This window comes from Conger conger, chromosome 3 (genome assembly GCF_963514075.1).
Source record: "Conger conger chromosome 3, fConCon1.1, whole genome shotgun sequence".
NCBI classification, from domain to species: domain Eukaryota; kingdom Metazoa; phylum Chordata; class Actinopteri; order Anguilliformes; family Congridae; genus Conger; species Conger conger.
Genome location: NC_083762.1, coordinates 71105450 through 71120416, shown reverse-complemented (window position 1 = coordinate 71120416; position 14967 = coordinate 71105450). Strand labels below are relative to the sequence as shown.

At 46.3% G+C, this 14967-nt stretch overlaps 2 protein-coding genes across 2 annotated transcripts in view; both read left to right on the top strand.

Moving 5' to 3' along the window:
• dnah2 (dynein, axonemal, heavy chain 2) overlaps positions 1–6307 on the top strand; it is a 131064-nt gene extending 124757 nt beyond the window's left edge. Inside the window, 4 exon segments of the mRNA XM_061234030.1 lie at positions 2102–2278; positions 3730–3804; positions 4290–4440; positions 5671–6307. Of these exon segments, the coding sequence (XP_061090014.1) occupies positions 2102–2278; positions 3730–3804; positions 4290–4440; positions 5671–5825 (558 nt within the window). The 3' untranslated portion in view covers positions 5826–6307.
• A 1925-nt stretch (positions 6308–8232) lies between these two features.
• kdm6ba (lysine (K)-specific demethylase 6B, a) overlaps positions 8233–14967 on the top strand; it is a 98168-nt gene continuing 91433 nt past the window's right edge. The window contains exons 1-2 of the mRNA XM_061234671.1: positions 8233–8911; positions 11567–11846. The gene's annotated coding sequence lies outside the window, so the exon portion shown is untranslated. The remainder of the gene's footprint in view (positions 8912–11566; positions 11847–14967) is intronic.

The window sequence follows — 14967 nt, the reverse complement described above, 5'->3', positions numbered from 1 at the left end:
TAAACTACTGAGACTCTGCACCAATTACATCTGAGGAGCAGCGGGAGATGGGGAACTGCAGCAGAGAGAGAGGGAGAGAGAGATTCTCAATACTCTATAAAAATGTATCCTCCTGTCCTCCACTCATCTCTTTCAGTCTGGAAGTATGGGGGGGAACAGATGAAAAGGAGATTTTTTGAGTATTGTGACACATCCGGAGAGAGTAGGAGGGAGGAAGAGAGAGAGAGAAGGAGAGAGTAGGAGGGAGGGAAGGAGAGAGAGGGAAGGAGGGGGGTTGAGGGAAAGAGATGGAGGGAGAGAGGAGGGAGGGAAGGAGGGGGTCGAGGGAAAGAGAGAGAGAGGGAGGGAGAGGGAGAAAGAGAGCGTCTCGTTTGTAGCCGCCGTGTCGAGTCCTCTCTCTCGTCATTAGCGCCGTTTCCCATCTCCCCCAGGAGCGACAGAAAAACAAAACCCGCCTCAGAACGGCGTCCTCCTCTCCGCACCGGAGTCACGTGTCTGTCAGTCCCCGCGCCAGGGTTTCAGTCAGTCTGGGGCTCGGCACGCGCGTTTCCGTCGGCCCTGCGTGTGCCGCGAGGAGCCGAGAGGAGCCGCCGTGACACACGGCACTGACACCGTGCGGCAGCACATCATTTACCGCCCAACTGAGCGTGCCCACTGAGCCTGCCTCCGGACTCACACCCGGCATGCCACGTTTCCTCTCAGCATCCCCTCACGGAAATGGAGTATATTCGGGAATATATCTAACACAATACATTGTCGAGACGTTTTGACGAACGTATCGGTCGTTTCTGCTTTCGATTACTGCAAAACAGGAACTACACTGCTGGGAAAGATATGTTACATTACTGACATTTGGCAGACACTCTTATCCAGAGCGACGTACAGTTGATTAGACTAAGCAGGAGACAATCCTCCCCTGGAGCAATGCAGGGTTAAGGGCCTTGCTCAAGGGCCCAACGGCTGTGCGGAGCTTACTGTAGCTACACTGGGATTAGAACCACCGACCTTGCGTGTCCCAGTCACTTACCTTAACCGCTACGCTACAGGCCGCCCCTGTATCTTCATACTTTTCTGAAAAGTCCACATAGTTGTAGCCTATGGCAGTGAAGGGTTAACATGTTGTTGTCTATATTATTATTCTCATTATATTCATTTTTTATTATTATAATTATAATATATAATGATTTGTTCTGTGCGCATCAGCATTGCTTTTATCTCGTATATGAAAGGGGAAGACTGATTAATAGCCACAGACATCTCACAGGCCGGGAAGTTCCAACTCCTACAGGCCTTGAGCAAGAAATATCACAAAGAGAGGATATGAGCAAGTTTTACTTAATGAGGTTTTTGTCCTTGAGACTGGCACGCACGTGGTCCTGGAGGGCATGAAGGATCGCTGTAAATAATGCTCTTTACCACAGCGTTGTCTGCAGCCGTTTCTGCGGAAATTAACTCCCTCATCATTCAATTCAGTGTGAAGTGTGTTCCCGACAGGATTGCCTGCCATTACAAGACCGGGGTGGATTTGTGCTTCTGAACACAACAACAGCATATTGCATTAATCTGTGGTAGTGTTTGTGGTAATCTGTGGGTGCTCCCTGCATCCCAGCGAGACCACTCCGGTCTGCCAGCTCTGGTCACCTTGCGGTCCCCTCGTTACGAGCTGCACGTTCACGCCTGTTCTGGTTCCTCAGTGGTGGAATGGCCTGCCCACCACTGTCAGGACAGTAGAATCCCTCCCCATACTTCGAAGCAGAATGAAAACACACATTTTCAGACTGTACCTTAGTGCTCCCTCCTGGTTTACACCACCCCACCCTTGTCAATACCCCTCTTGTCTACTCTATATTAAAATAATTTAATACACACATTTTTAAAACTTGCCCTCATGATGCCTATTGTTTTTGGTTGCTCTACATGTGTGTTTTGCTATTTATGCATTTGATGCTTTTCACTTCCTGAGGAGCTTATGCACTAAGTGGCTTTGGACTAAAAGCATCTGCAAAATGGCTCAAATGTAGATGTAAAATGTAGTGTGGTGGAGTGGGGATTAGGGGGGTTAACAGTGATTCAGAGCCCACTTTGTGCCCGTCCCCTGCAGGCGTACCCCTCTCTGAAGCCCCTGGCCTCCTGGACGCGGGACCTGTGCCAGCGCGTGGAGCAGTTTGCCCGCTGGGCGGAGACCTCGTACCCCCCGACCCTCTTCTGGCTGTCGGGCTTCACCTTCCCCACCGGCTTCCTGACCGCCGTGCTGCAGGCCTCCGCGCGCAACAACAACGTGAGCACTGAGCCTACTGAGCATGCTCAGTGAGCCCTGACCCCGACCAACCTGCACTGAGCATGCTCAGTGAGCCCTGACCCCGACCAACCTGCACTGAGCATGCTCAGTGAGCCCTGACCCCGACCAACCTGCACTGAGCATGCTCAGTGAGCCCTGACCCCGACCAACCTGCACTGAGCATGCTCAATGAGCCCTAACCCTGACCAACCTGCACTGAGCATGCTCAGTGAGCCCTGACCCTGACCAACCTGCACTGAGCATGCTCAGTGAGCCCTAACCCCGACCAACCTGCACTGAGCATGCTCAGTGAGCCCTGACCCTGACCAACCTGCACTGAGCATGCTCAGTGAGCCCTTACCCTGACCAACCTGCACTGAGCATGCTCAGTGACCCCTAACCCCGACCAACCTGCACTGAGCATGCTCAGTGAGCCCTGACCCCGACCAACTTACACTGAGCATGCTCAGTGAGCCCTGACCCTGACCAACCTGCACTGAGCATGCTCAGTGAGCCCTAACCCCGACCAACCTGCACTGAGCATGCTCAGTGAGCCCTGACCCTGACCAACCTGCACTGAGCATGCTCAGTGAGCCCTGACCCTGACCAACCTGCACTGAGCATGCTCAATGAGCCCTGACCCTGACCAACTTGCACTGAGCATGCTCAGTGAGCCCTGACCCCGACCAACTTACACTGAGCATGCTCAATGAGCCCTAACCCCGACCAACCTGCACTGAGCATGCTCAGTGAGCCCTGACCCCGACCAACCTCCACTGAGCATGCTCAGTGACCCCTAACCCCGACCAACCTGCACTGAGGCCTACTGGGCATGCTCAATGAGCCCTAACCCTGACCGACCTGCACTGAGGCCTACTGAGCATGCTCAATGAGCCCTAACCCTGTCCCACCTGCACTGAGGCCTACTGGGCATGCTCAATGAGCTCTAACCCTGACCGACCTGCACTGAGGCCTACTGAGCATGCTCAATGAGGCCTAACCCTGACCGACCTGCACTGAGGCCTACTGAGCATGCTCAATGAGGCCTAACCCTGACCGACCTGCACCGAGGCCTACTGGGCATGCTCTATGAGCTCTAACCCTGACCGACCTGCACTGAGGCCTACTGAGCATGCTCAGTGAGCTCTAACCCTGACCAACCTGCACTGAGGCCTACTGATCATGCTCAATGAGCCCTAACCCTGACCGACCTGCACCGAGGCCTACTGAGCATGCTCAGTGAATCCTGACCCGAACCAACCTGCACTGACCATGCTCACTGAATTACACTCACACTGCACTGAGCACACTCACAGAAACACAGACTGCCGTTATATATAAACACTGACGCTGTTAGCGGTTCTGCTGTTTCCTCTGAAGTGGTTATGCTGTCGTAATTCAACTTTTGTCAAAACTTTAACGCCAATTAATAATGTCTCCTTTAAACACAGGTTTCAGTGGACACTTTGTCCTGGGAGTTTATAGTGTCTACTGTGGATGATGGCAACCTCCTGTTTCCCCCGAAGGTGAGTTCCCCTCTCTCATATATACTCACCTGCTTCCCTCTACTCATCGCCCTCTAATCAGCTCCCTTCTTTTTTAACTTCCTCCTTCTCACAACCTTGTGACTCTTCTTTTCTCTCGCTCTGCGGTCTATCCATCCTCCATCCCTCACTTACCGTTTAGCATTTTACAGAAGCTCTTTACTAGAGAGACCTTTACGGCTTACATTCCCTTTTTTTACATCGTTTTTACACACAGTCTGAATGCAGCTGCATGTTTACTCAAGCAGTTTGGGGTCAGTTCCCCGGGTCAGTCGTGCTATGGCAACACCCACACTAAAGTGACTGTGGAGGTTTTGTTCTTGGATTAGTACCTTTTTAGGCACTTTTCATACCTTTATTAGAGAGCAGCCTGGGATTTGAACTTGCAGCCCTGTTCCAATAGCCGTTATACTCCACTTCTCCCTCATGTTCTCTCCCTCCCTCTCTCCCTCTCCCATGGCCCTCAGGACGGGGTGTTTATTCGGGGGCTGTTCCTGGAGGGGGCTGGCTGGGACAGGAAGAACTCCTGTCTGGTGGAGGCGGAGCCCATGCAGCTGGTCTGCCCCATCCCCACCATCCACTTCAAGCCTGTGGAGGCCCGCAAGAAAGTGGCCAAGAGTGAGGCATCGCTCCAGACTCCCTGTGCCCGTCTGAGGCCTGCTGTTGACCTCTCTCTCCCTCTCTGAGGCCTGCTGTTGACCTCTCTCTCCCTCTCGTCCCCTAATCCTCTGTAGAGGTCAAACCCGGAGCTGCAGCCCATGCTGCCAGACCCGGGTCAAATACGTCATTGTTTTGGATTAAAATACTTTACCATTCTCGATTCATCGTGCCTGGTACAACTGAGCCAACCAAGAGGACCAGAAGGTGGAGTTTGCGCTATTTTGTGCGTTTCCAATCCACCAGACAAGCTCAGTAATGCGTAGAAAAGTATTCGAATCCAAAATAATGACATATTTGACATTGAGTATTGAGGTCTGCAAAGCTGGCGAGCATGGTTATCTACAGCGTGAACTCATGACCACAGGTGGGAAGTCCAGGGGTCAGAACGTAAAAATCCCGCCGTGTGTTTCTCCCACCCGTGAACTCAGCCCAGCTGATTTCACTCATTAGCTCTACCTCCTGGCTGATGAATTGTGCTAATTAGCAAATCCAGGCGATTGGAACAACATCCTGGAGAGGATTTTTACTTTCCGCGCCCGGATTTTACACCTCCGCTCACAACCAGCGCTGTCGCGCGCGCCACATGGAACGACAGACTCTGGGTTCGGTTCTGCAGAGGAACGGGTGTAATTAGGCTGGCCTTTAAAGAGCTGAACCAGTCCTGTGCCAGCTCTAAAGTGAGCTAGCCCAGATTAAAGTTGACAGTATAGCTCTGTGGTATGGGTGTGTATGTCTGCTGAAGCGCAGTGCAGTGTCTGACTATAGTCAGACAACCTTATTGTAAAGTGTGACCAGTAACCATGGGGGCGACATGGCTCAGTCAGTAAGAGCGGTCGTCTGGCAGTCGGAGGGTTGCCGGTTCAATCCCCCGCCCGGGCTGTGTCGAAGTGTCCCTGAGCAAGACACCTAACCCCCAAATGCTCCTGACAAGCTGGTTGGTGCCTTGCATGGCAGCCAATTGCCGTCGGTGTGTGTGTGTATGAATGGGTGAATGAGAAGCATCAATTGTACACTGCTTTGGATAAAGGTGCTATATAAATGCCTGCCATTTACCATTTACAATTCACCAGTAGCACTGGCCTATACGGAGAGGGAGGCGGGAGGCGGGAGGCGGGAGGCTCAGGGATGTGAGGGGGGGTGTGTGTGCTCCTGTTGGCTGGTGTGTAAAGGTGTGTGTTGTGTGTGCAGGTATGTACTCCTGCCCCTGCTACTACTTCCCTGTGCGCTCCGGGGGGGCCGGACGCCCCTCCTTCGTGGTGGGAGTGGACCTCAAGTCTGGAGCTGTGTCACCTGACCACTGGATAAAGAGGGGCACTGCCCTCCTCATGAGCCTGGACAACTAGGACACCTGTACTCACACTCACTCACATACTCACACTCACACTTACACTCACTCACACTCACTGACTCACAATCACACAAATTCCCATGCACATACAACTTTACAAACACACACCCACTTTACACAAACTCCTATACACACTGATATACACATACACCTAAATAAATAAGCACATGTACATACACCTATATACAGATATACACAGATTTATTGAAATAAACCCACTTGGTATATTCATATATACCGATACAAATACAGACACACACGTCCAAGTAAAAACTTTCACACAGTACTCGGGTAACGCTGAATGAAATGCTAACCGGTTGTGGTAGCTCTTTGTCACTTTAATGCTTCATTTGTTTACTTTTAAATTATTTATAAATGGTTTTGAAGAAGCTAGACGGCTGAATGATTGCACTTCTTTATCAGATATGTACGTATATTTATGCAGTGAAAATGGGAAATAAAGGGTCTGTTCTCTCAGTGTTTGTATGATGGGGCTCTTTGTGTGTGTCAGCCGTTTCCTCTCCTGGCCTGCACCCCTTACAGTAAGTCCCCCGCCCCTTCCAGCCAGACCCTCCTCTTTCCACAGAAACACACACACACACACAGACACACACACCCCTGCTCCATACACACACACACACAGACACACACACCCCTGCTCCATACACACACACACACGCCTGCCACATACACACACACACACCCGCACACCCCCCCCGCCCCACACACATACACATCCCCCCCCCCCACACACACACACACACACACACGCCCCACATACACACCCCAGCCCATACACACACACCCCAGCCCACACACACGCCCCACATACACACCCCAGCCCATACACACACACCCCAGCCCACACACACACACGCACACACACGCACCCCCGCCCCACACACACACCCCAGCACACACACACACAGCCCTTCTTTTTCCTCAGATGAAAGAGAGGAGACCCTTCAAGTGCCCCCAAACAACACGGTGGATTCCCAGCGGAAGGTTCACACACTCGCTCACAATCACACACACTGTGCCTCAAGCCGTGTGCATGTCACCTCTGTCCCGGGGACCAACTGTCATTTTTGCATGTTTGTGGTGTGTCTGTGTGTGTCTGTATGTGTAAAACGCACTTGATTCCTTTTTTATGTGTATGAGAGAGAGAAAGGCAACAATGTGTGTATCTGTATGTGTGTGTGTGTGTGTGAGAGAGAGAACACTACATTTGTGTGTGAGAAAGAGATGGGCAATATGCGTGTGTGTGTCTCAATGGATATATGCACACTGGAAGACAATGGGATTCTACATGTTTTTATTGGTCATTATACTTTGACATTTTTTTTCTTTTCAAGTTTTTCTACTTTTCTACATAAATTAATCTGCCTAAACCAAAGGTGCAGAGTCTCATGCAGCTTCAGTAATAGACTGACATACACAGTTTAGATTTATCCAGTTTATAAAGGCTCAGATCTTTTAAACTAAACAAACAAGAGGAACACAACCTAAATAGAATGAGTGGGAGGGAGGAGGGAGGAGGAGAGGGGGGGGGGGGGGGGGCTTGGTTCAGACAGTATTCAGCAGATTGTCTCCTGAATGAAAAAGACTTGCCCGGGGGGAGTTCTTAAGGCCTCTTTATTTGGACCAGGTCTGCACTGCTGAATTGGTGCTGTGGGACAGCTCATAGCAACCTGTCTAATTTAAATTTAAATAGCTTTCATGGGCCTCATAGTTATTACTGTGCTGTTGCAAAAATGTATAAATTGATATATTAAGCATTACCCATTTTACATTCTGAATCTATTCTGATGAAACTGGACTCAGTTGAAGTTCTTACTTCAGCTGTCACGTTTCCAGAATTGGTATAAAGGTACGGGTGAGATTTGTAAATTAATGGGTTTGTGCACTCACTGACTTGTACGTCATTTATATCCAACTAGTGGTTTTAGAAACTGCAAGCTTACCGTTTCCAGCTAACATTTTCCGTGATCTTCATCTGCGTTTTCGCTTTCTGTTGTAAGATGAGCTCGTTGGTGTATAAACTAACGTATGATTACGACAATATGACATGCATCAGCCTCTTGGTAGTTAAACGTGCTCTGATTTTAGCACGAGTTAAGTTAGTTACCAAAATTAGCATTATATACCATGACATACATTTAGGCACTTCCGAGAACCCAATGAGTAAACTACGTGTGAAAATGAATAGGTACTTTAAAGATTCAACGCCACTTAATTTGCCACAATTGTTCTCCAAAGAATAGGAGTTGGTAATGATGGAATGTCAGCCATAAGTGTTTACCAGGGAAGATGGGGGGCGGGGCAGTATTTACCCGAGACCCATACACCGAAAATAAACCTGCAAGAGAACCTACGACAGAGATAGAGAGAGAGAGGGAGGGAGGAGGTAGGTAGAACCAGCACGAGTGAGAGCGAGCGGGCGCTAGAGAGAGGGAGAAGGAGTGCGTCTGCGTTGCAATGGAATAAAAACTGCGCAATTTCAAATCTCCAGCACTTATTTGATCCCGCTTTCTTTACAAAATAAAGCCATGCTCTTCGCCCGATGCAGGATGGATATACAACCGAGATTCCAGTCGTGTTGTGAATTTATTTTCCAGTTATAGCTACTCGGATTAGCGATTTTATAAACTGATGTTGGTTAAGGTTTTAAGAGGAGCCGTGTTGTCATTTTTAGGAACACGTAGCTAGTTAGCCAGTTATATGATACGATTGGCCAAACATGAAGACAAGGACGGTTGTTTCGCGTGTGAAGAATTGTAGCTATATTAATTACTAAACGTTACGTTAATGATGTGTTTAGCTAAACGTTCAAATTGTAGCGACGGTTTCGTAATGTATCTGCGTATACGCCTGTGCTCATGCAGACATTTTAAAATGCATATGGATTTTTGGATGCACAATCCCATTACATAATTTTTGGGGTACATTTTAAGGCTGCGTGGCTGCATGACTGTCAATCAAGAAGGGAAAATGAAGATACGGAGTGCATTTTTAATCTGCTGAAATATTTAAGGATCATGACCATGGTACCTCCCAAACGGATTCAATGTTTCACACAAGGTAAACCAGACATGCATACGACTTTCAATACTTTAGAAATTTCAGTATTGCAATAATATTTTTAAATCGCCTAAGAACGACCTAGCTAGTCTGTAAGGCAAAAACAATGAGCTAGATACTAACCTTCTATGATGCATCATGTTAGTACAACAGTTGAACTGCGTTCACGTGTCCATTGATTCTTGTGGCAGAGATGCGTGCATTTCTCTTTAATTACAAAGCTAACTAGCGAGTTGTCTCTGTAGCTTCTACGTACTTTAATAGAATCGTGAATGTGTACGAACTCTCATAATGTAGTCAACGGTCAAAAAAGTACATTTTCCATGTGCGCGAGTTTGTGATGTGGTTAGCTAGCTAAGTATGTGTGTGTTTTTCCCTCACAATTTACCGAAACGGTTTGATGAGCTCATTCTAGTTTACGGGAAACGAGTAGGAGTTTTCTTGCAATCCATGGCATTGTGACGGGAATACCCACGTTTCCCAACCCACATTTTTACAATCTGAATCGTTCAGAGCCAATATGTCGAAAAGTATGGTTATCTTTTTGTGTTTACGGCTGCCATCAGAGTCCAAAAATGTTCTTATTTATTTAATTATATTGTTAGGTAACCTCGCTGTGCTGAATGAGTCTGGGCCTGCTGGTGATTGGAAGGAGTGTCGCATTTTCTTTCTGAAATGTCATGTGGTGGAGTTGTGGCGGGTTAGTAGAATTTCCAGGAAGAACATTTGAATTTTTTCTGTTATTTTTTTTCTCTCCTCCTCTCTCTTTCTCTATGGGTCACCGCCCCCTTCTCAGTGTAGGAAAAAACCCGCTCCACTGGAGGGCGCTCAAGCGTCATAAAAGTACTTCGTATGAATCACTTGTTCATTCAATGTTCCAGTTCCGACGTTATAATTAATTTCGATACGCGCTCTTTCGAAAATGGGGACTTTTTTGTTTGCTAATTGGCCCAAGGTTTTGTTCACGTCCAAAAGTATTAACGTTAGGCTATATGGCAGTTTGGGGGGTGTTAAATGCAGTTAAATGTGGGAGCTTTTTGATATTGAAGACAAACTAAGCTACACAGGTTTAAGTTCTAAAGTACATTTCCAAACCATTTTACTAGTATACAGCGTTGCTATTTTTTGTATTCCAAAACCGTGTTTGTAGGTGATCGTCGTTACCCTTTTGTACGGAAGTTACACGTAGTGTGTTCGCATTTGTATCGATGTGCATATTTCTGGATCTAAAGTTAAATCCTAGCCTTAAAAGAGAAACCGACGAAAACGGACTCTCCTACTAGCAGGAATTTGTGAATTAGCGATAATGAAAACGCATCCCATTTAGATTTGACTGTATTCCAATGCTATGCGTTCAGTCGTTTTGTAAACTGTTTGCCTGTAAGAACTCTTGATGAAATGTTCGTGTCCTCCATGCCAACTCGTATAAAATGGGCGGACATTCCAAGTTTACGTCATCAAATATTCGCCCTCCTGTAATGGACGAACAACGAGTGGTGTTCCAATTCCCTTTTCCGATTATTTTGCTCAAGCGGAAACGTATTTTTGATTATTGTCAAATAGATTTTTTATAATACTGGTGTATACCGGGACTCTCAGCCTAAACATCACACAACTCGTGCATTTTTAAATTATTCAGCAAGTCGTTATAACCTCTGGACTACGGCGATAACATAAGGCCATTTTGAAAAGTAATGGACACCATCTGTTGTAAATGTTTTTAGAACTATTACACCAGTAGCTGTATTTTCCTAAACCATTTTGCATACCTGTTACCCATGACAACTTCCCCAAGTGTTTTTGGCAGTTTAGTGGTATGAAAATATCCGAACTGCGCTTACTTACGCCACCAGATGGTGCCATACGCATAGAAGAAAGACCTTTCGGGACTCCTCACATAGTTGTCAAGTTGTCTGAAAATGTCTTTCTTACACCTTGAAGGTATAGTGGACAATAATGTATATTTAAACATTTTTGATACTACTAATGACAATTACAGTCTTTCAAGCTGACGCAAAGTAGATTTCACACTTGTTTGCGGGAAAATTGAACCATTTTGAGGCAGCTTGGCTTTGATGATCAGACCACATTGATCTCCTTGCCCAGTTAAATGGTCGGCATTTATATAGCGCCTTTATCCAAAGCGCTGTACAATTGATGCTTCTCATTCACCCATTCATACACACACGCACACACTGACGGCAATTGGCTGCCGTGCAAGGCACCGACCAGCTCGTCAGGAGCATTTGGGGGTTAGTTGTCTTGCTCAGGGACACTTCGACACAGCCCGGGCGGGGGATCGAACCGGCAACCCTAAAACTGCCGGACGACTGCTCTTACGGCCTGAGCCATGTCGCCCCCAGTTCTGCTTGAAAAGCTCAAAGCGTTAGAGAGATGCTTGTGCAATCAATGTAAGCTGAATTATGCAGAACTGATTCACAGACAAAACAAATGGTTCATTTGGAACTCTGTTACTGATGGTCAGGTGCCAGTGTTGTTTGGTCATCGAGCTATCTCGCATTTAATGTACCCTGTCATCACACTGGGGATGTTATGTATCTTCTTCACATTTTCATATCCTTTGTTTGCCAGCTTTCGCTGTTTAAAAATGCAGAAACGGTAAGCAGTTGATACTTGTGTCTTTGTCTTTTGCAGTGTATAATCAAAGAAACGCACACGGACCAGCGCAGCTGCGGAACGGCTCCCAGGACTGCCACCGGAAATGCTCTCGCCCCCTGCCCCCCGATACGAGAGGGAGGCCCGGCACTGTGGGAAGACTGGCGGGTGGGGGTTCCGCATAGACTGTGGGACTGTGCGAAGATGGGACTGTGCGAACGTCGGCCGGTCGGACACGCCAGAACGTTGTATTTCGAGCGTGGCCTTAGGAGCAGGATTAGAATGGCCGTTTAAGAACGCTGACCATCATGTTGACAAGGTAAGCCGTGAAATGTATCGCGTATTAAGCTTTTTATGGAGGGTATTACCTGAAACACAAGGTGAATCGGCTGTTGAATTACTGCTGAAATGAACAAAGGAAACATCCGACCCTCCATATCAAGACATTTTTATTGTTCAAAGATGTATTGATTTAATTTTAATAAAGTGTTCATTAAGTCACCAGATGGACATCAACTTATTTCTTTCCCCAAATGTATAAGTTGGAAAATAATAGAGATTGATTTTTTATGCAAATCATTTGATTTCTAAACATGACAACTGAAAAAAAAATGTTAAATGCCTATACGTAATGGAAAAAGGTAAACAGAAATTAAGTCCATTTTATTCTGTCAAGATTTAGGCCTAATTCTTTTTTTTTTTTAAGCAGTGGGTAGTTTTGATGGTGCTCGATTGCGCTGGGTCATTTAGAACGTCGTTCTTCTGAAAAGCATGAGCTGAGCTGAACACAGATGCAAGCACAGCTTCCCTGATGTCAGCGTTTTAAGCCCCATTAAAGCTGAGGTAAAGAGCTCTGGGGTCAACAGCGTAAGAGGGAGGAGGCAGGAGGCGCTGCTGGTGTAATGTTCAGCTCTGATGAGTAGAAAAGGTGGCCATCAGCAGACGGCTGTATGAAGTGTGGAGAAAGGTGACTTAAGGGTTGTTTGAAATATGGAGACACATCAGCGTAAGGTGGTTGCATGCAATGTGGAGTAGTGTGACCATGAGGTGGTTGTGTCGGGAGTTGGCTCAACATTGATGCCTTTTTGGTGAGACCTGTGGTGTGGTCCGCGGGGCGGACTCTCAAAGCATGCTGTGGTTTTTTTCCCAAACGGCCGCAGTAACTACTGAACCATCGTCTCTTCTCCCTCTGCTACCATCTCTGCTGTCTTCCTGTCTCACTAAAGCCACACTGACGCTTTTATAGGAGGTAGGAGGTAGAAACGAGTCTTGAGCATCTCTATCCTTCACTGAGACACAGCCTTCTTGTCTAAATCGAGACTTGTTGCTGGATTTGCATTCGGGCACTAAAAGCATAATTTAAATATTGGTTAATTTTGTTCATGGAAATGCCTTCGTGCTGCAATCTGTTTTTCATATTGACCAGATGGGGAACCCCTGTATTTCTCATTCATTTTAGTGCTGAGCCTTGTATTATCGATCTCATCGCCCTTGATGTAAAATTATGATGTCCATAAGTTTTGAGTACAGGTGATCTACTGAACTAAAATAATTGCAGGCCAAATACACTCAGTGAGCACTTTATTAGCTATTTATTAGACCGAGATACTCAAACCGCCCTGTGTGGCACCAACAATCATTCCACGGTCAAGGCCACTTGGGTCACATTTTTTTCCCCATTCAGACATTTGGTCTGAACAACAGCTGGACCTCTTGGCCATGTCTGCATGTGTTTATGCATTTAGTTGCTGCCACATGATTGGCTGATTAAATATTTGCAATAACAGGATGGTGTACAGCATGACCTAATAAATGACTCACTGAGTGTACATTTTGCTGCTTCAGTTATGGATGAGCTAGTGATGTAATTGGAAAACTTGTGCATCAGTACGAAGCACAACCGACCCTCAACCCCTCAAGCTCAATTCACACAGTTAATGTGTGCCAGTGTCTCGATCTCGCCACACAACTCAGTCTCAATATTGTAACTGTGGTGTACATAAATATGCTGATGTCACATTACATTACATTAATGGCATTTGGCAGACGCTCTTATCCAGAGCGACATACAGTTGATAAGACTAAGCAGGCGACAATCCTCCCCTGTAGCAATGATCCAGTTAAGGGCCTTGCTCAAGGGCCCAACAGCTGTGCGGATCTTATTGTGGCTACACCGGGGATCGAACCACCAACCTTGCGTGTCTCAGTCATTTACCTTAACCACTACGCTACAGGCCGTCACTAATCAGTTTAACCAAAGCCCATAGAGAGAGCAGAATGCAGTGCCACCTCCATTGACTGCAGTGGAACAAAACAGTGCCGTGCTGTACTTTGACCATTAGGGGGCGGTGTGGTGGCATTGAGAGTAGCATACATGGCAGTGAATTTAGTTAAATGCTCAAGAATGATCAGCCTGTTTAAAATATTTTTGAATTACTGGTGTATTACCGTCTTTTTTACACAACATAATGTTTATAATAAATATATCATTATAAGCTGACATGCAATCAATACTTATGTTATGATCTCACTTTTTAAGCATTCCACTAGCATTGAAGTTACCACTGGCAACAGTCCCAGTTGGCACTAGCAAACGAAGCCCTACCTCATTGTTAAAGTATAATGAATAGTTTTAAAACGTATTTATTGCTAAGTTGTCATCACCTTGCAGAACAGCTTTTGATTACTTGCTAAATTTAGAAATGCATTAGCTAGCTTTCTAGCATTTCTGTCAAGCTATTTTTGGTTCATTATTTCCTGGATTTAATTGCACAGAAAATTGTATGCGATGCAAATGTTCTCCTATATAAACTATAAAAAAGTATTATATCTTTCAGAATTGTTCTTTTGGAAAACTGCCAATGACCCCATTCATTCTACTAATGTTTTAGTGCTAATGTTTTAGTCGCCCCCTGGTGGTGAAACCTGGTATTTATGTAGGTGGTATACCTTCCTACAACATCTGATTTAACCCTTAGAGTAGGTTTTTTTAGATATATATATATTTTAGTCGAACTTGGCGTTGCTTGTCATGACCACATAAAGTCCCTAAAAATGACAGTAACAAAAAGGCAATTTTTGATAATGTGAAGAAGTGACCAGAAACCATCACCCAATCTTTAAAAGTTTGCATGGATGTTTTTAAAGTATTAGGCTATGTTTAATACTTTAATTGAACCAGCAATGCAGGTGTATATTCATATAGCTCAGTAACAGTTTATTGGTTCCTGCCTTGCCTTTGTGTACCGGTGAATTCATAATTGTTTCTAAAAGTTTGCTGAAGCTCTACTGTGTGTGTTGAGCTGCTGTTGGTGATTCTCTCGTCATTGCGAGTGTTGACTGTTTGAACGCTTTTTCCACCGTGGGACCTGGAACAGTCCGGATTCGTGGTTTTGGGGGCCGTTTGATGTGATTTTTGCACCCTGGGTGTTCGTGTGTCC